The sequence below is a fragment of the Monodelphis domestica genome, chromosome 2 (assembly GCF_027887165.1).
Source record: "Monodelphis domestica isolate mMonDom1 chromosome 2, mMonDom1.pri, whole genome shotgun sequence".
Taxonomy (NCBI): domain Eukaryota; kingdom Metazoa; phylum Chordata; class Mammalia; order Didelphimorphia; family Didelphidae; genus Monodelphis; species Monodelphis domestica.
The window spans coordinates 511,692,893-511,713,562 of NC_077228.1; the positions used below are offsets into that span (position 1 = coordinate 511,692,893).

General features: G+C 46.9%; 1 protein-coding gene across 3 annotated transcripts in view; it reads left to right on the forward strand.

Annotated features, from left to right (window-relative positions):
- Positions 1 to 20,351, forward strand: part of SGSM2 (small G protein signaling modulator 2) — a 75,673-nt gene extending 55,322 nt beyond the window's left edge. For 2 of the 3 annotated variants that reach the window (XM_056819618.1, XM_056819619.1), the window contains 11 exons: positions 1,637 to 1,701; positions 1,844 to 1,989; positions 3,018 to 3,146; positions 3,596 to 3,778; positions 8,972 to 9,358; positions 9,750 to 9,874; positions 10,939 to 11,021; positions 11,397 to 11,506; positions 14,042 to 14,138; positions 15,844 to 16,011; positions 18,069 to 20,351. In XM_056819618.1, the coding sequence (XP_056675596.1) occupies positions 1,637 to 1,701; positions 1,844 to 1,989; positions 3,018 to 3,146; positions 3,596 to 3,778; positions 8,972 to 9,358; positions 9,750 to 9,874; positions 10,939 to 11,021; positions 11,397 to 11,506; positions 14,042 to 14,138; positions 15,844 to 16,011; positions 18,069 to 18,157 (1,582 nt within the window). In that variant the 3' untranslated portion in view covers positions 18,158 to 20,351. The remainder of the gene's footprint in view (positions 1 to 1,636; positions 1,702 to 1,843; positions 1,990 to 3,017; positions 3,147 to 3,595; positions 3,779 to 8,971; positions 9,359 to 9,749; positions 9,875 to 10,938; positions 11,022 to 11,396; positions 11,507 to 14,041; positions 14,139 to 15,843; positions 16,012 to 18,068) is intronic. The other variant, XM_056819620.1, reaches the window with a different exon arrangement.
- The last annotated feature ends 319 nt before the right edge of the window (positions 20,352 to 20,670 follow it).

Sequence of the window (20,670 nt, forward strand, 5' to 3'; positions counted from 1 at the left end):
TTGGAGTCCCTGCTGGACCTCCCTCTGTCCCTTGGGGTGTAAGCACATCCTAAACCAACCAACCTCAGAGCCAAGTTTGAGGCCAAGAATTCCAGAGTGGAACAGTGCCCAGACACTGCATAGTACATGCTTAATAAAGCCTTAGTGATTGATGGATCCACTCATTGCCCAATGGTGCCCTCCACTGGTGGGCAGGCCATGAGAAATAAATTAGGAAAGATGAAACATGGTTTCCTTGCCTAGCACAGCCATGAATACTCTCCAGTTCTGTTTATGAGTGATAGATGAGGGGGCAGCTGGCTGGCTCAGTGGATTGAGAGCCAGGCCCAGAGATAGGAGGCCCTGGGTTCAAATCTGGCCTCAGACACTTCCCAGCTGTGTGACCCTGAGCAAGTCACTTAACCCCCATTGTGTAGCCCTCACCACTCTTCTGTCTTAGAAACAATACCCAGTATTGATTCTAAGATGGAAGGTAAAGGTTAAAAAAAATGAGTGATAGATGAAGCATCTCTACCTTAGATATTTGGGAAGGACAGAACTAGTTGAGCAGGTCAAGACTTAAGAGTACATAGAGGGTTAGTCTTGAGGTCAGGAAGACCAATATTTGAATCCTGGCTCTTATACTTCCTAGCTGTGAGACCCTAGGATAAGTTATTCAATTTAATCCTCAGTATTCACAGCTCTAAAATATCATGTAATAATAATATGACCTGATATTCTTTCTTTTTCTTTTTTTGTAAACCCTTACCTTCTGTCTTGGAATCAATACTTTGATTCTAATTAATTCTAAATTGATTCTAAGGCAGAAGAGCAGTAAGGGATAAGGAATGGGGGTTAAGTGACTTGCCCAGGGTCACACATCTGGGAAGTGTCTGAGGCCAGATTTGAACCCAGGGCCTCCTAATCCCTAGGCTTGGCTCTCAGACCAATGAGCCACCTAACTGACCCCACCTCATGGCATTCTTGTGAAGATCAAGTGATATAATGAAGAGTTATATAAATGCAACCTATTATTTTTATCCATCATCAGCCCAGATCCCATCCTTTGAAAGGCTAAAGGGGTCCAGAGAGAAAGGAATCAGATTCCTTGAGTCTCAAGAGAATTAGAAAAGGATGCCAGTCACCAGAACTGGGAGTTCTCTTACTCCGATTGATCACTAGGGGATAGAGGCCACTCCTGGAAGCCCTTAGAACCTTTAGCATTCCTCCCCCTACCCCTACCCCCCCCCCCGTTCCCTGCCATCCCTCCCTCTCAAGGACTTGGCATGATGAGCAGTGGAGGCCTTTCAGGGACCTTAGAGATCTAGTTCTAGCCCTCACCCCTTTTATAGAAGAGGAAACAAGCCAGAGAAGTGATTTGCTCCCGGTCAGCCAGTGAGGAGGTGGCGCCTGTGGGAGAGGCAAGGGGAAACTGCTGTCGAGGATGTTGAACCAATATGGCCCCAGATCAGACAGAGCTCAGATGCTGCTTCCCCCGGGGCCTTCCTGACTGAATCTAGTGTTACTTCCATAGTTCCACCATCTGCCGCCAAGGTTTGCCTTGGAGTTAAGAGGAGGAGGTTTCCCTAGCTGCATAGGCTGCTCTCAAGGCTTTGCCCTGCCTATTTGTCCTGAATTGTGGCTCTGTCCCCCACAGAATGCCCCTGAGACTGCTGTGTGAGAACATGAAGAGACAGATCGTGTCCCGGGCCTTCTATGGATGTGAGTGAGATGGGAGGGAGAAGGAGGGGAGGCTGCCCCTGGGAAACACTCTGCTCCCTGGTCCTCAGCCATGGAGCCAGCCTGCAGGTAGCTGTTGATTTTCAGGGTCCTGCATTCTCTTCTCTCCTCACCCCCATCCCAGGGCTGGCATACTGTCGACATCTGTCCACTGTCAGGACCCACCTGTCAGCCCTGGTACATCATAATATCATCCCGCCTGACCGGCCCTCGGGAGCTTCAGGAGGGCTCACCAAGGATGTGTGGAGCAAATACCAGAAGGATAAGAAGGTTTGGAAAAAGGAGGGAGAGGAGGGGAGAGAAGGGGCCGGAGGGGGGCAGTGCCCAGGAGATGAGGGTAAGGGAACAGTTTAATCCCAGCTAAGTTGCCCATTCTGGGAGAATGGCCAAGACCAAAGGGAGTCCTCTACAGGAAAGAGAGGGGAAACTATAGGATGGAGAGTTAACCATCAACTGGCCTTGGGCTGTGATGATGGAGTAGAGAGGCTCCCCCTGCTTCCACGCCTCTACACCTTTGAAGGAGGCAGTCTAGCATTTTTAGCCCCATTCTACAGATAAAGAAACTAAGGCTCCCAGATGAATTGTCCACTAACACAGGTAGGACAAGCAATCGCCAGATTTTGAACGTCAATCTTCTAGGACAAGTGGCCTTAATTCTAATCCCTCCTCTGCCACTAACTTGGACAAGTTGTTTCTGTCTCTCTGGTCTATAGTTTGGGGCTATTGTTAGTTGGATCTTATAAGGCTAGTGGACACTGGGACCTGCTGGGCTATGTGAATAAAGACTTTGAGCTACAGGGTGGCCAAAGAGGGGCCTGCCTCAAGAATTAGAGTCACTCCCCCTTGTTCTATTATAACACCACTCAGAGCTTTGCCTGCCACCCAAGGGGGAATGAAGGAGAACTTGGCCATGAGGCCCTCTCCCCAAGTAAATGGAATCTGCTGGCTGTGTTCATCCTAAGGGAGGAACCTGAGGCTCAGTAAAGTCTCCTGCCCTCCCCTTCATCCTCTTCTCCTCTCCCTTCCTCTACCCTTTCTTTCTCTCCTATCCCTTTCTCTTCTTCTTCTTTTCTTTTTCCCTCTTCTTCCTCTCTTTTCTCTTTCTTCTCTTCTCTTCCCTCCTCTCTTCCTTCACTTCTTTGCTCCCCACCTCTACTCCTTGCCTTTTCCTCCACCCTCTCTCTTCTTTCCTTTATCTTACTTTTCTCTCTCTCGTGTCTCTTCCTTTTCCCTCTCCTACCCCCCTTCCTTTCTTTTCCTTTCTTTTTTCCCTCTCCCCTCCCTTCCCTGACACTCAGAACTACAAGGAGCTGGAGCTTCTCAGAAGAGTGTACTATGGGGGTGTGGAACATGAGATCCGAAAGGATGTCTGGCCCTTTCTGCTTGGACACTACAAGTTTGGCATGAGCAAGAAGGAGATGGAGCAGGTAGGAGAGCATGGCACCCAGGGCAGTCTGGCAGGAAGGGATCCCCAATCAAGCAGGGCTCAGATGTCACTCCCTTGAGGTCTTGGTTTTGCAGAGGGTGTCAGCCTTCTAGGAACCCAGAACAAAGTCTGCCAAGCTAAAAGAAACAGAGACCTGGGATTCAGTTGTTGATTTGCTTCTGCCTGGGTGACACTGGGCTAGTCCTCTCTCAGTTTCCTGCTCATAAAAAGAGACAGTTGGACTAGATATTAAAGTGTCTTATACTCTAAACTCTTTTATCCCTAAATAACTTTTAATTGGATAATTCCTCTACCCCAGTCCTACCCTTTCCTGGGCCTCCCAGACCTGGGAAACTGATCATCCTGGGAGAGAGAGGTTTGGGTAGAAATCTATTCCATGGAAAGGGGGTCTGAGCAAACTCCTCATCACTGCGTGTTTCCCAAGTACAGGTGGATGACGCTGTGGCGTCCCGATACCATCGGGTACTGGCAGAGTGGAAGGCCTGTGAGGTGGTAGTCCGGCAGCGGGAGAGGGAGGCCCACCCAGCCACACTCACCAAGTTCTCCTCCGGCAGCAGCATTGACAGCCACGTCCAGCGCCTCATCCACCGAGACTCCACGATCAGCAATGATGTGAGCCCTGGGAGTGGCAGGAAAGGTAGCAGCTGGGGCAGAGGTGCCAGAGAATGGGCAGGATCGGGCAGGGCGCTTTCACACGAGCTGCAGAGGTCACACAAAGCTTGTGCCAGTTCCAGTCTAGCTTCCCAGCCTGGTCTTTAGACGATGATGGTGATGATGTTGATAAAACCATTTTTAATGCACTTACTTTGTGCCGGGCGCTGGGCTAAGTGCTGGAGAGAGATACAAAGACAAGAAAGCAAGGCGGTCACTGCCTTCAGAGAGCTTACAATCTAATGGGGAAAGACGACACATAGAAGAGAAGCTAGAAACTGGGGGAGGATGTTGGGAGGTGGAGGTTTGGAAATGGCTAGGAAATGACTTAGAGGACGGATTCTGGGCAAGATGAGGGCAAAGCTCCCTTTTCAGAACTTCTGATTTCATTTCAGGGAATGCACCGTTAATGTCTTCAGATGGGAAGCCTAGTGGTATTGCCGTATCAATGAAGTGTTGGACTTAGTTCAAAGACATTTACTAGTTCTATGACCCTGGGCAAGTGAGGATAACTATCCTTCCAGGGTTGTGGGGATTCAGTGAGATACTATATGCAAAAAGCTTTGCAAACCTTAAAGAGCCATGGGGGAAGCTAGGTGGCACAGCAGCTCCTAGAGCACTGGGCTTTCAATCAAGGAAAGCAAAGTGCTTTGAGAGCTTTGAGGGAATTAAGGAAGGCTTCCTGCAAGAGGGGACATTTGAGGGAGCTTTGAATGATGGGTAAGAGTTTGACAAGCAAAGAGAGCTAGGGGGCATGTGGCCAGCATAGGAAGCAGCCCATGGTTACTGGGTAGAGGAGCCTCAGAGCAACTGGCTTATGGAGGGAAGTAACACAAGAAAAGTCTAGAAAACGAGGGTGGTTCCACGTAGTGGAGGGCTTCGAGTGCCAAGGCAGAGATATCTCAATTTTATTCCAAAGATCTCAGGAACCTGCAGAAGGGCTTCAAAGCCCAGGAACAATGTGTCTAGATCTGTGCAGGAGACAGATTATTCTAGTGACAGTTGTGGAGGACTGATGAGAGGAGAGATGATGGGGGTGGGTAGACCTCGAAGGAGGCTGCTTAAACAGTGTAGGTGGGTGCTAATAAGGGACTGTACCAGAGTGGTCACCATGGGAATAGAGAGGTAAGGACAGATGCTAGAGATGTTATGGGAGCAGCAGACCTTGTCAACTGAGTTTTGTTAAATAACTGTGGGAAAGGGGCAGCTAGGTGCCTCAATGGCTAGAGAGTCAGGCCTGGAGATAGGAGGTCCTGGGTTCAAATCCAGTCTCAAACACTTCCTAGCTGTGTGACCCTGGGCAAGTCACTTAACCCCCATTGCCTAGCCCTTTCTGCCTAGATGGTGAGGTTAAAAAAAAAAACTGGGAAAAGTAAAATAGACCAAAACCAAAACACAAAAGGCTTTGAAGATAACAAACAGGGCATAGAGCTTTCCACAAGCCAAGCAGAATCCTAGAAAGTCAACCTACAAAAAGATAAAAGTGAAAGTCCCTAGGGGCAGCTGGGTGGCTCAGTGGATTGAGAACCAGGCCTAGAGACGGGAGGTCCTAGGTTCAAATCCGGCCTCAGCCACTTCCCAGCTGTGTGACCCTGGGCAAGTCACTTGACCCCCATTGCCTAGCCCTTACCACTCTTCTGCCTTGGAGCCAATACACAGTATTGACTCCAAGACGGAAGGTAAGGGTTTAAAAAAAAAAAGTGAAAGTCCCTGGATACAAGGAGCTTATAATCTAATGAAGGAAACAAGGAATAATAATAATAACAATAGCTAATGTTTATATAGCATGTACTAAGTGCCAAGCACTGTGCCAAGTAAGCCATTTATAATTATTATCTCATTTGAGATAATAAGACTATGACATAAGATGACAAACATCATCTCGTATTGGTGTGTATGTGAGCTTTAAATGGTTAAATTAAGCTCAGCTCAGTGACAAATAGCAAATCTCAGAGGTAAGAGCTGCTAGGTGGCTCAGTAGAGAGAGTACCAGACCTGGAGTCAGGAAGACCCAAGTTTAAAACCAGCTTCAGATCCCTCCTAGCTGTGTGACCCTAAGCAAGTCACTTAACCACTGATTGCCTCAGTTTCTTCAACTATAAAATGGGAATCCTAATAGTACTGCCTACTACTCAAGGTTGTTTTGAGGAACAAATTAGATAATACGTGTAAGCACTTCTAGTGGGTACACGTCAAATTGGATTGAATCTGAGTTACAGATGAGGCTTCAGTGACTTGCCCATAACTATGTTACATGCATAACTCAAACTCAGATCTTCCCTGATTCCAGGTCTAGTCTTCTCTCAACTCCAGCATACAGAGAAGGTGACACTATGGTACTGCGGAGAGAACTTTGCCTCTAGATTCACAGTATTTAGTTTAAAATCCTGCCTCTGATGGTTGCTACCTGGGTGACCCCTTAGATATGTCTTTTCCCTTCCCTAAGCCTCAGTTTCCTCATCTGTGACCTGTGAAATGAGAACTAAATGGCACGAGAGGTCCTTTCAGCTCTCAGCTCTGTGATCCTCTGAAATACTCCACCATGGCTACATAGATACACATTGTATCTTCCTTTTTCCCATATATTCCTCCCCTCCCTCCCTCCTCTAGGGCAATGGTTACAGATTGACTACTTCTATTGCTACACAGTAGATTTCTTGAGTAATTCCTTTATCAGGCTTTCTGGTCCTTCCAAGACCTGTTTCTTAAAAGGCTGATACCCCTCTTCAGCACTATGAAAACATAGTTGTGCTCAAAAACAATTAAAGCGTTTTATTAACCCCTTTTAGTCCATTTTATTCACACAGAAGTGCACAGATAAAGGCTAAGTGCTGGCCACTGATCAATTTCAATCAGGTCAATTATTCTTTTGTAAAGTATTTATCTACTATGCCCCAGGCACCACGCTAAATAAACTCAGGGGATACAAATATGAGAAGGAAATACAATCCCTGACTTCAAGAAGCTTAGAGTCTAATGGAGAAAGACAAGAGACAAGAGGAAGCTGGAGAGGTCAATTCTTGAGAACAGCTGGGTATTGTGAAGAGTGCATAACTGAATTCTGACTTTGGATCACAGGTCTCTAATGGTATCTCTCATCTTTGATTTCAGCAAATTAATAACAAAAGGCCCCTTTTCTTCTTAAATTTATTATTTCTTTACAACATGCTTTTTTTAAAATTTCTGAGTTCCAAATTCTCTCCCTCCATCCATCCAGCCTTTCCCCTACTCCTTAAGAAGGCAAGCAATAGGATATCTATTTTACACACAAACCAAACAAAACCTGTTTCATATTAGCCATGTCAACCACAAAACAAGAACAAGAAAATGAAAAAATTGAGCTTCAATTGGCACCTAGGGTTCATAGCACTTTTCCTCATGAGCTGTTCAGAACTGTCCTGGATCATTGTATTGCTGAGAGTGCCTTAGTCTTTCACAGTTAATCATCATTACAATATTGCTGTTAATAAATGCAACGATTTCTTGGTTCTGCTCACTTCATTTTACGTGAGTTCATATAAGTTTTTTTCAGGTTTTTCTGAGACCATCTCCCGCATCATTTCTGATAGCACGATGGTATTCTATCACAATCATAAATGCAACTTGTTCAACTGCTCCCCAGTTGATGGATATTCCCTCAGTTTCCAATTCTTTGCCACCACAAAAAAGAGCAGCTATAAATATTTTTATGGATTTAAATGTCCCTTTCCCTTTTCTTTGATCTCTTTGAGGTACAGACCTAGTAGTAGTAGTATTGCTGGGTCAAAGGATGCACACAGTTTTATAACCCTCTGGGCACAATTACAAACTGTTCTCCAGAATGGCTAGACCAGTTCACACTTCCCCCAACAGTGCATTTGGGTCCCACATCCACTCCAGTATTTGTCATTTTCCTTTTCTGTCAATCTGAAAGTTATGATGTAGAACCTCAAAGTTATTTTAATTTGCATTTCTCTAATCAATAGTGATTTAGAGCCTCTTTCATATGACTATAGATAGCTTTGGTTTTGTCTTCTGAAAACCTCTTGTTCATATCCTTTAACCCTTCGTCACTTGGGAGAAAGAGGATGCATTTTTTTCCATTGTCATATAACACACTTCCATATTGGTCATTGCTGTAAGAGCAAGGATACATTTTCACGGAGCCAAGTAGACAGAAAAGTTGTTCTCAAGTTGGTCATGTGACCAAAAGACTTCAGGTGGTCAAGTCCCTCTGGCCTCAGCTAGAGCTTTAAACAGAAATATCTGGTGGCTTCTTCACACCATTAGAGCAGGGGCTCTTAATAGATTTTAGGGGATCTAGGAGCTTGAATGGGAGAAATTTTTATGTCTTTCTTTTATTTCAAATTTAAACTAAGCATTTTTTTCAATTTTATAAAAATTTGTTTCTGAGAAAGCGGTTCACTAGACTGGCAAAGGAGTCTGGGACACATCGTAGGTTAAAAGCTCTAGTCTTAGTTTCCTTGAGTCAATTCCCAAAGACACCTCTGTCTATCACCCCAGTTCAGGCATGCTGCTAACCTTTGGGCTTGGATTGCTCCCATTGATTCGGATACTTATAGGCTAGGACTCCACCACAGTCTGGCTACCCAATCTTTAGAGTCAGCAGGAAAGACTGGATTTTTCCACCTTGTTTCCAGGATCCAAAGGTGGAAACCTCAAGTATTCCTGGAGGATAGAATGGGCCAAATGAAGATTCCTTTACCTATATTCAAACGTTTGCTCTTCTCCCCTGCTAGCAAAGTCTGAGTCAGATGGGTTCAAGCCAGCCTTGGTATAAGGAATGTCAGAGCATATACTAGAAAGATTGGAAGCAGGAAGGCAGGGCATTGGTGCTTTTTGCCCATATTGAGCAAGGCGCTACCTGCATGGCCATCTTAGTGAGTGCCCTTGCAGAAATGGACCAGGAAAAGGCAGGCCATTGATAGAGAAATAGAGAGCTAAGAGGGAGGAAGGGCACAAAGGAAAGGGTACAGGATTGGGTTTCAAAGGATCTAGGTTTGATTCCCAACTCTACCAATGAGTAGCAAAATATGTGCTCTCCAAAGACCTCAGTTTCCTCATCAGTTAAATGAGGGGTTTAGAGTGGTTGGCCTAACCCAGAAGTTATAGCCCATGTATAACATGGCCACCATTGCTCTCCCTCCACACTAGGTATTCATCTCTGTGGATGAGATGGATCCCCCAGATATGGGGCCAAAATGTCCTGAAGATTCTGTGGCTGAAACAGTGCCCATAGCAGGAACACCCGGCACTGCTGTGGTGGAGCAACAGCAGTCTGTGGAATTCGACTCTCCAGACTCAGGGCTGCCATCTTCCCGAAACTACTCAGTGGCTTCTGGAGTCCAGTCCAGTATCGATGATGGCCAGAGTGTAGGCTTTGAGGAAGAAGACCAAGAGGAGGAGGAGCTGGACCAATCTTCTACTGGGCCCCGAGCCTCCCTCTATGAACCCCCAGACCCTACCCAGGAGGACACCCCACAGCCAGGCGATCTGGGGGCAGGGGAAGAACTGGCTGCTGTCTGTGCTGCTGCCTATACTGTAGGTGGTCATCCCCTTCCCACCCACCCTGACCCTTATCCTTGAGTCCCAAAGTCCCAGACACCTTCCCACTGCCCAGGAACTGGAGGGCAACTTTACTGAGAGTTCTAGGCTCCTAGAGAGGAAAGAGCCCTCCCATGGTCCTCTACTTCATCTTCCTGCCTCTGGGTGTGAGCAGGCTCACCGATCCTGGCAGATGGGTGCTGATTTCTTCTCTGTACATATCTAGAGCATGAACTCTTTGATTAAATTTCTCCTCCCCATTCCTATCCCCTAGAAACTTTGCCTAGGGGGAGGGACCAGTAATAAAGGAGAGCGTGACTGAGGGAGAGGGGCCAGTAATAAAGCCCTGGGAAGCCCAACTCTGATGGCTACTCGGGTCCTCCCTCAGATAGAGTTACTGGACACTGTGGCCTTGAACCTCCACCGGATCGACAAGGATGTGCAACGGTGTGACAGAAACTACTGGTATTTCACTCCCCCCAACTTGGAGAAGCTTCGAAACATCATGTGCAGGTGCTGGCAGTTGGGGGGAGGCTCAGAGGAAGCCACTGGAAGGGGAAGGGGAGGGGTGAGCAACAGGCCCCCCTGTTTGGAGCTTCTCTGGTGGAAGCTGGGAATGTTCAAGCTAGAAGGAGTCTTTAGAGATCATGGGATCCTGGTATTGTGAAGCAGTGTGATCCTTAGAGGTCATCTTGTCCCGTCCCCTGATTTTACAGATAAGGAAACTGAGGCCTAGAGAGAATAAGTGACTTGTCTAAGGTCACATGTAGTGTGTAGTAAGTGGAAAAGCTGGGATTTGATTTGATATCATCTAGTCTAATCATTTAACAAATGAGGAAGTGAAAGTCCTAGGAGGCTGAGACACAAACCCAAGGTCACATAGCAAGTTAGTGATAAAGCTGGGACTAGAACCCAGGCCTTTTGCCTCTTCCTGCTCGGAAAGTCAGAGGGTGAAAAGGAAGGATCCTAAGGGTGGGGAGGGGCGGCATAGCCCCCAAATCTCTTCTTTCTATCACGGCACCTTAGGTTCTGGCTCAGTGAGCAACTCTGAGCAGCTGGAAAGATGAGAACTCTTGGCACTGGGCAGAGACTCTCTCAGGGAGGCTTCATCCAACCTGCCAGGAGCTAACGCCTCCCGCTTTTCAGAATGGTAGACTTGGAGTGAGAAGCAGAGGTCCTGCGTCTAGGGGCTCCCAACCCCAAAGTGCTCAGGATACTCTCCCCCCAGCTCCTCCCAATACCCTACTTGCTCCAGTAGCCACAACGGGCCCCCCTAAGCCACGCCTCACTCTTCACCCGCAACAGAACCTTTGGGCCTAGAACAGGAGGAGAGACCATATTTTTTCTGCCACTAGGTGGTAGGGATAATGGTTTCTTCTCGTTTTTCCTTGTTCTTTCTTCTCTTCCTCCTTTTTCTCCTTGCCCTCCTCTTCCTCTAAAAAAAGTCCCTAGCACCATTTCTGGTACATAGTCCTTGTTTAATAAATGTTTTATTCGTGGAGTTCACTGGGAAACAGAGTGGGCCTGAACCTGGGGATCAGTCTCATTGACTAATTCTGCTTTCCTGGGCCTCACAGCTATGTATGGGAGCATCTGGATGTGGGCTATGTGCAGGGCATGTGTGACCTGCTGGCACCCCTCATGGTCATCCTCGACAATGGTGAGGGCTCCTGGGAGCCCAGGAGAAGTGGGAGGGAGGGTGGTGACTGGGACTTGGTACTCAGGGGTCCTGGGGGGTGATGGTAGGGGTGGAGTAGGGCAGGGGGTGGAATTGGTGTCCTTTGATTTTATTGGCCACTGAAGCCAGAGAAGAAAGATGCCAAGTTGGTGCCAGGACAGCTGGGGTTCAACTCTTTGGGTTTTAATTTCTCATTCTTTGACTGTGAACCTGGTCCCTACCTTGCGCTAGCCTTCTGAGCTTTGGGTGGGGGAGATGATGGCTTAGGCTCAGAAGCTCCCAGGAGGCATCTGGGAGATGGCCAAGGGAGTAACGTCCTCCCCTCACTGGAGACCCCAACACCCACTCTCCCATCAGATCAGCTGGCCTATAGCTGCTTCAGTCAACTCATGAAGAGGATGAGTCAAAACTTCCCTAATGGTGGGGCCATGGATACACACTTTGCCAACATGCGCTCACTTATCCAGGTCAGTACCTGCCTGAAGCCCTGCTTTGGAGGCATCATACCATCTGTCTAGTCATAGATCACAAATTCAGAGTGGCGGAGCTTTGAAGGGCTTAGAGATCATCGAGCCAACCTTCCCCTGTTATCAGGAAGAGGACTGAGGGCCACAGAGGAGAGGGGGCTTGTCTGAGGTCACCCAGCAGGACTAGAAGCCGGGGCCCCTGCCCCTGCTCCTTTACAAATATCAGCACTGCCCCAGTGCCTACTAGGATGCTATGCATTCTGTAGGGAGGTCATCATTTTTGCTAGAATCTTGAGCTGGGTGACAAATGTCCCATTCAACAGTCATCTATCAAGTGCCCCCTGTGTACAAGGCTCTGGGGATACAGAAACAGGGGAAATCGTTTTTTAAGATATTTTTAAAACACCTTGTAGGGGGCAACTCAGTGGTTTTGTGGATTGAGAGATGGAAGGTCCTGGGTTCAAATCTGGCCACAGATACTTCCTAGCTGTGTGACCCTGGGCGAGTCACTGACTCCCTATTGCCTAGCTCTTACCGCTCTTCTGCCTTGGAACCAATACACAGTAGTAATTCTGAGATGGAAGGTGAGGTGTTTTTTTTTAAACAGCTTGTAATTGTAATTTGCTTTTATTTTTAAGTGTTTAGTAGCAGCAGCAGTTATTACCAACACATAGTGCTTTATCCATATTATCTCACTTGGTTCTCACAACAACCCTTTGATCATTAACCCCATTTTATACAAGAGGAAATTAAGGGTGATCAAGTTGACATGACTTGTCCAGGGTTACCCAGGAGAAAGGAACAAACATTTATCAAACACCCTACTATGTGCCAGGTACTATGCTAAGTGCTTTCTATATCTTAGGCCATTTCATCCTCACAATAATCCTGGCAGGTAGATGCTATTTTGATCCCCATTGTACAGTTGAGGAAACCAAGGCAGACAGAGGTTAAGTGACTAGCCCAAGGCCACAGCTAGTAAGAGCTTGAGGCAAAATTTGAACTCAGGTCTCATCCAATGCTTTATCCACTGTGCCACATAAGTATCTATTTTTCTTAACCCCCTCCCTTCCAATCCTATATTGGTTCCAAGGCAGAAGAGTGGTAGGGCTATACAATGGCTACATGCTCATTTTATTCATGTATTTTTATTTTTAACCCGTATTTACTTCCTGGCAATGCTCCCCAGTATCCTCCTTTATAAAAGAAAAAAAGACATAATTATTGCTTTTTTTGTCATTTATCATTAATTAGGTATCAAATTTGTAAATGAGATGGAGTTGGGAGGGATAGTTTACTCAACGACAGAATCAAACCCCCCAAAATCCATAGTGTATACATTAGGCTAAATAAGATTACATAATAAAAAATTAAATAAGTAATAAGATTAAAGAATAAGAAGATTAAATTTATGAGGCTAGAATTAAAGGATGAAACTTGGATTCAGAAAATCTGTTTCACAAATATAAGGTGGGGGAGATGCAAAATGAGATGTTTGGAAAAAAAATCTGTGGGCTTTAGTCGACTAGCAGGCTAGTCAGGGATTGGAGAGGACAGCCAATGTTCCCCGATGTGGAATGGGCTGTCTGCCTCCAGAGGTGTTAGGTTCTCTCTCATTCTTCAAGTAGAGGCTGGATGATCCTTTTTTTTTTTAAAGCCTTACCTTCCATCTTATTGAAGGCAGAAGAGTGGTAAGGGCTAGGCAGTGGGGGCTAAATGATTTGCCCAGGGCCACACAGCTAGGATGTGTCTAAGGTCAAACTTGAACCCAGGCCCTCCCACCTCTAGGCCTGGCTCTCAATCTACTGAGCCATCTAACTATCTCCCGGATGACCACTTGTGAGGATTTCTTTCAGAGAAGGGTTGGACGAGATAGCTGCCAGGTCTCTTCCGATTCTAAAAGCCTGATTTGGTGCTTAAGTGATTTGCTTTAATGTTTAAAGGAAACCCTTCTCATTCCTTCACTTGGGCATTGGGTTTCTATGTCAGGGGCAGCATTTGGGCAGGGAAACATGATGAGAGTAGGGCAGTATTACATTCCCAATTAGCTGCCCAGAGAGAGGCAGGACAGGGAGGGCCTGAGAGCACAAGAACAGGAGAGGCAGTGATCCATTGCCAAGAATTCCATATAAATGTAGAGGAACACACAGGCAGACACTGAGGTTGTTATCTTTGCAGAGGTGTCTGAGTGGTTTTGTGTGAATATCTCAGTGTGTGCACTCTTGTTAACAATTTGTGACCACCTATTCCTCCCACTCTCCCTACACATTTTTCCTTTTCTCTCTCTCCCCTCTCTCCATTTCTCCTTCCATCTATCTTCCTTCCATCCATCTCTCTCTCCCCCATCCCTATCCCCCAACTTTCTCTCTGTCATCTATTTCTCCCCCTTTTATCCATATTTCCCTCCCCATCTCTCCTCCCCCATCTCTATCCCCCTCAACTCTCTTCCTCTCTTCTATTTCTCCCCTTCTATCTATCTCTCCCTGTCTCTTTTTCCTCCTCTCATCTTTTCCCCCTCCTTCCCTCCTCTTACAGATCCTGGACTCAGAGCTCTTTGAACTGATGCACCAAAATGGAGACTACACTCATTTCTACTTCTGCTATCGATGGTTCCTGCTAGATTTCAAGAGAGGTGAGAGAAAGAAATGTGGGGGGAAGGATAAAGGAAAGAAAGACGGAGGAGGAAGAAACAGAGAGGAGAGAGACAGAGAAGGAAGGAAAGGAAGAGACAGGTGAAGGAGAAGAGAGACAGAGTGAGACAATCAGAGACAGATAGAAACAAAGAGATGGGTGAAAGAGAAGACAGAGTTCTTCCTCTTTTGAAGAACTTCCTCTTTGATCTCTTATGGGAACAAAGGACAGAGAGAGGGGAGTGGGGTAGAGGATTGATTAGGGGTGGAGTCAGACAAGAGAGATAAGGAGTTTGGACAGGAGGATACTGGGAAACTCTCTATTTGAACAGGAAAGATACAAGAAGTCCACTCTTGAGTCTCAGCTTAGGTCTGGGTCACATTTGTGCTGAGCCAAGGATGGTAGCATAGGGTTGGAAAACAGGGATCTATCGATCACAGATTTAACGCTAGAAGGAAAAGTAGAGACCATTTAATCTTGTCCTCTCATTTTTTAAGAAAAGAATTTTATTTATATATTTTGTTTTTAAATTACCTGCATTTTAAAATATTTCCCTCACCCCTCTAAGACAGATATCCTTCATAACAAGAAAATTTAAAAGGGAAAAAAAAAGCAGTTCAATAAAATAAGCAACATGTCCCCAAAGTCTGACATTTTATGCAGTTTTTGTATCAAATCTCCCACCTTTACAAAGAAAGGAGGAAAGTACTTTCTTATATCCTTTCTTCAAGGCCAACTTCAGTCATATTTTCTCATCTTTTCAGCTTTGACTGTTTTGTTGTAGTTGGGTACTGAATAATGTTTTCCAGGATCTACTTATTTTACTTTGAATCAGTTCATATAAGTCATCTCATGCTTCTCCAAATTCTTCATATTCTTTGTCCCTTATAGGGCAGTATTTCATTTACACCCATAGTTTGTTTAACCATTCTCCAGTCAATGGGCATTTACTTTGTTTCCAGTTACTTGCTACTGTCAATATTTCCATGTACATGGGACAGCTCTCCTCATTTTATTTGTTAGTCTATGGATCTCTCCATTCATTCATTTTTTGTTTGAGCCTGAGTCTCCCTGTCTTGCCCAGGCTGGAAGTGCAGTAGTTACTCAAAGCATGCCCTCGAAACTTCTAGGCATGGATGCTTTAACCTGCTCCATTTTTCCAACTTGGGCTGGTTCACATCTCCTTCGACAACCTGGTATCCTTCTACCCTTGTCCCACTCCTGCCTCCTCTCCCAGGATTGCTCACCAAAATGGAGTCCAACTGAATACAGACACCAAATCAACTCTAGCTTTCTCAAATTCCCAACCTCGGCCTCCCTATCAGTAGCAGGGATCACAGGTGATTACCCCAACACCCAGCCAGCTCCTCTCATTTCACAGATAAGGAAATAGAGGGCAAGTGGCGGAGCTAGAATTGAAACCCATGATCTCTCCCCAGATCTAGTGCTCTTTCCCTAATACCAAATGGCCAGGACTTTGGCTTCTTTGGAAGTGAGGTTCCAAGAAACTCAGGACCTCTACCCTCCACTACCAATGAGCCCCATTTGCTCAAAAGCTCTGGCAGGACCTAGATTTGACCTTGGATGTGAGCCTAGAATTTTCTTTATTGGCCACTGGGCTTCTTCAAGGTCCTGGGACCTTGTGGACTGATCTCTCAGATGTAGAACATCTGTATAGAACCCCCTACTCTGCTCCCCCAATACAGAACTGCTCTATGAGGATGTCTTTGCTGTGTGGGAGGTGATCTGGGCTGCCAGACACATCTCTTCGGAACACTTTGTCCTGTTCATTGCCTTGGCCCTGGTGGAAGGATACCGGGAGATCATCCGAGATAACAACATGGACTTCACAGATATTATCAAGTTTTTCAATGGTATGAACCCTAGGAGGGACTGTGGGAACACCAATCCCCAATAGCAATAGTTGTGTTTTTATGTGTGGCATGGTAGACATGTGGTGACAATATCACCTACATATCTTTTTGGGGGGGGGTAAACCTTTATTTTATGTCTTAGAAACACCTTTAAAGTAGAAGGACAAAGTCTAGGCAAATGGGGTTAAGTGAATTTCCCAGGATCACACATCTAGAAAGTGTCTGCTACCTAGCTGGCCCATGTCTAAGGGCTGGATTTGAACCTAGCTCCTTCTGACTCCAGGCCACTCTAGCAGCTATATATCTTTAGGGGTCACTGTATCCTAGGATTATAGGATTTAGGGTTGGAGGGGACTCTGTGGCCCTCTAGTCCAACCCCCTCATTTTATAGATGAGGAAACTGAGACCCAAAGAGTTTAAGTCACTTCCAAAATCATAAAGGCAGCAAGTGGCAGAGTTGGGATTTGAACCCGTCTTATGACTCCATATCTCACTAGACCCAGCTCTAAATCTTCATTCCTAAATATAACGTTCCTTCCACTGGCTCCAGTAACTCCCTCCCACAGTTGGCCTGGGAATTCAAAATTAACGCCACATTCATCTAGACAAGGCAGATAGCACCAAGCCTCCTGGGACCCTTGCAGCCTGACTACCCTAAAGAACCAAAGGAAGCTAGGGTGGATCAGTGGGTCCTGACTTTGCTTTGTATCTCTTTGTTTTTTTTTTTTTAATTTTATATTTTATATTTTATTTGATCATTTCCAAGCATTATTCATTAAAGACATAGATCATTTTCTTTTCCTCCCCCCAACCCCCATAGCCGACGCGTAAATCCACTGGGCATTACATGTTTTCTTGATTTGAACCCATTGCTATGTTGATAATATTTGCATTAGAGTGTTCCTTTAGAGTCTCTCCTCTGTCATGTCCCCTCAACCGCTGTATTCAGGCAGTTGCTTTTCCTCGGTGTTTCCACTCCCATAGTTTATCCTTTGCTTATGAATAGTGTTTTTTTCAACTGGATCCCTGCAAGTTGTTCAGGGACATTATACCGCCACTAATGGAGAAGTCCATTACGTTCGATTATACCACAGTGTATCAGTCTCTGTGTACAATGTTTTCCTGGTTCTGCTCCTCTCGCTCTGCATCACTTCCTGGAGGTTGTTCCAGTCTCCATGGACTTCCTCCACTTTATTATTCCTTTTAGCACAATAGTACTCCATCACCAACATATACCACAATGTGTTCAGCCATTCCCCAATTGAAGGGCATCTCCTCGTTTTCCAGTTTTTGGCCACCACAAAGAGTGCAGCTATGAATATTCTTGTACAAGTCTTTTTCCTTATTATCTCTTTGGGGTACAGACCCAGCAGTGCTATGGCTGGATCAAAGGGTAGATATTCTTTTGTCGCCCTTTGGGCATAGTTCCAAATTGCCCTCCAGAATGGTTGGATCAGTTCACAACTCCACCAGCAATGAATTAATGTCCCTACTTTGCCACATCCCCTCCAGCATTCATTATTTTCCATAGCTGTCATGTTAGCCAATCTGCTAGGTGTGAGGTGATACCTCAGAGTTGTTTTTATTTGCATCTCTCTGATTATAAGAGATTTAGAACACTTCTTCATGTGCTTATTAATAGTTTTGATTTCTTTATCTGAGAACTGCCTATCCATGTCCCTTGCCCATTTATCAATTGGAGAATGGCTTGATTTTTTGTACAGTTGATTTAGCTCTTTATATATTTGAGTAATTAAACCTTTGTCAGAGGTTTCTATGAAGATTTTTTCCCAGTTTGTTGTTTTCCTTCTGATTTTAGTTACATTGGTTTTGTTTGTGCAAAAGCTTTTTAATTTGATGTAGTCAAAATTATTTATTTTACATTTTGTGATTCTTTCTATGTCTTGCTTGGTTTTAAAGTCTTTCCCCTCCCAAAGGTCTGACATGTATACTATTCTGTGTTTACCCAATTTACTTATGGTTTCCTCTTTGCTTTTTTTAAACCCCTTCCTGTCCCCCCACCTGTGCCCCTGTTGGCACATCCCCACCCCCTGCAGAGCGAGCAGAACATCACGATGCCCAAGAGATCCTGAGGATAGCCAGGGACCTGGTCCACAAAGTACAGACGCTGATTGAAAACAAGTGAAGTTGGCAGTGGCATTGGCGAGAGAAGGGGGAAGAGGAGGCAGCAGTGGCCGACCAGGCCCCTCAGGGTCCAGAGAGTGGATCCCCTGGATGGGGCAAGTGGAGGGGGTGGTCCTTGTTGGAACCGTCATCTCCCTCCCCCACCCCACCCCCAAACTGAACCCCAGACTTTACTCGAGGCATCTTCCATGTAACACAGACCAAAAAAAGTAATTCCGAGATGGGGAAACCCTAGGCCTTCCCATCAGTTGAGTCAGGGCTAGCCTAAGGGACCTACCTCTGGGACAGAGGAAGGAAAGACCAGTTAAAGAGCTCTCTCTGGGTCTTGGCTGGGGACAGCCCCTACTGGATCCCTGAAGCCTCAGGCCTGACAGGCACTCCCTAGGACACCCACCTCCCTTTCTCTCCCCACCCCAGCCCCAAAGTCATTTTAGGGTTAGACAGAGGCCCTGGACAAGCCTAATCAGGAGGAATCCTGCCTGAGAGGTGTCCTGTCCTCAAGGGTCTAGCATTCTAGAAAGGGGCAGGAGCCCAGGGCTATCCAGGGGCCTGGGATTGCTAGAATCTGGCCTGAGCTGCCCATCCTGGATAGAGAAATGTTCAGGATGACTCCAGGGGCTGCAGAAGGCAGTACCCTGGCGAAGGTCCTCTGTTCCCTGCCTCTTTAGAGAAGCTGGGGAGAGGATTAGGTGGTCAGGCAGCTGCCCTCCTAGTCCCCATCATACTCCACCTCCTTTCAGAGGCTCCACAGCAGGGCTGAATGTAGATGAGAGTTCTTGAGGACTGGAGCAGGGAGAAATTCTGGAGCTAATTTCCTGGGTGCCCTCTGCATTTGGGGGCCTGTGTCCTGGCTCCTCAGGGGGTGCTCAGAGACCGAATCAGGGGCTCTTTAGAAAAGGAGTAGGAATGGGCCAGGAGCAGCCTGGAGCTGCCCCGGGGGGCCCCCATCCTCTCCAGCATTGCTGGCCACTTTGACAGTCCCTTCACCACCACACCACCTGCTCCTGGAAGCAGCCCCTCCACACAGTGTCCAAGTGTAGCTCCCTTTGTGTATTCAGCTGTCCGTGGTCCTGAAAAGCCTGGAAAGTGGATCCTAGAGGGTTCTAGGAGAGCTCCTAGTGCAAATCCTTTGGTTAGCCCCAGCCTGCTTGGACATCCAGATTTCTGTCTATCAGGCTGGCCTGTACAGAGAAGGCCCAAGAGATGGGAGCCCACCCCTCTCAGGGACCCTCCCTCTGGAGCTCCAAAGCTCAGGCTGTTGTCCCAGCGCCCACAGGTGCCTCCTTGCCTCATTTGAACTCTAGAACATATACCCATGGAGTCGTACCAGGATGCTGGGTCCTTCCACGTGGCCTCACTGCTCTCCCGGATCTTAGCCAAGGGAGAGGGAGAGGGAGGGGAGGGAGGCAAAGAAGCTCCAGGGGCATGGCTGGAGGGGGCCTCTCCATGCCAGAGTCTTTCCAAGTCTCTGACTAGTGAAGGCCAGAACCCAGATCTGGGGCTGATCCCTGGAGTCCTCCGTATTCTCAAGTGCCAACACTGCCCTAGGCTGAGAGGGGGACCTTGATCTTGGCCCCCAACACAGCCAACTCTGGAGAATGTGGAGAACTATGAGCAGGACTCCCTGGGGTTCCCCTTGGATCAAAGATCTCCTGATTCTGGGGAAAGGACATGGGCCAGGCTGCCCCTGCCTCCAACAGTCCAGGAAGGATCTCCATGCCCTCAGCATGCTTACTGCTATCCTGCACCCACTTTCCTCCTCCATCCTGTCCCCACCTGCAGGAGCCAGGTGAGAGGGGTGCAGCCAGGGCACATTTGCCATCTGGGTCCTTCCTTCAGGGGTTCCTCCATGGACCTGCTGTGTCATTTACTAGTAAAGGGAGGAAAGGATGTGTGTCTACACCCCTCTATTAGAATGCCATCCCAGCCTGCCCCTCTTCCTCTGTCCCCAGAGTCTGCACTGCCTGTTTGGGGGCCCGTCTGCCCCGTTATCCCCTTGTTGTGTGCTGTGGCTCCCACAGCTCATGCTGTATGCGTGTGTGGTACATCCATGATGCCGCATGTCCTGCCACGTGCCTGCCTTGGTGACTCAGTGATGTTTGTGAGGAGCGGGAAGGTTGGTTTCTTTTTTTTCCTGGCTCAGATATTCTAATGCTGTTCAGTGTAACAAAACCAATAAATGCTACGTTTGGTGACTGCTGGTGAATCTGGGGGCTCTCGGTGGGCCGGGGGTGGCCGGTTGGGAGGCTGATGAGTAAACTGAGAGAAGGAGGGCTTTTATAAAATCAGGAGCCAACGGTAGGGAGCCAGTCCATCCTCAGACTGAGTGCGTAGCCTGGTTTTTTCCATGGATTAGAGGAGCATGATTTCAGGTCACAAGACCTGAAGAGGCAAAGCTGTGAAACTTGGAGTCACAGGACCCGAGTTTGAATCATCTCACTTCCTGTGTGACCTGCGGCAAGTCACAACCTCTCTGGACTTCATTTTTGGATATGAAGTCCCTTCTAGGCTGAG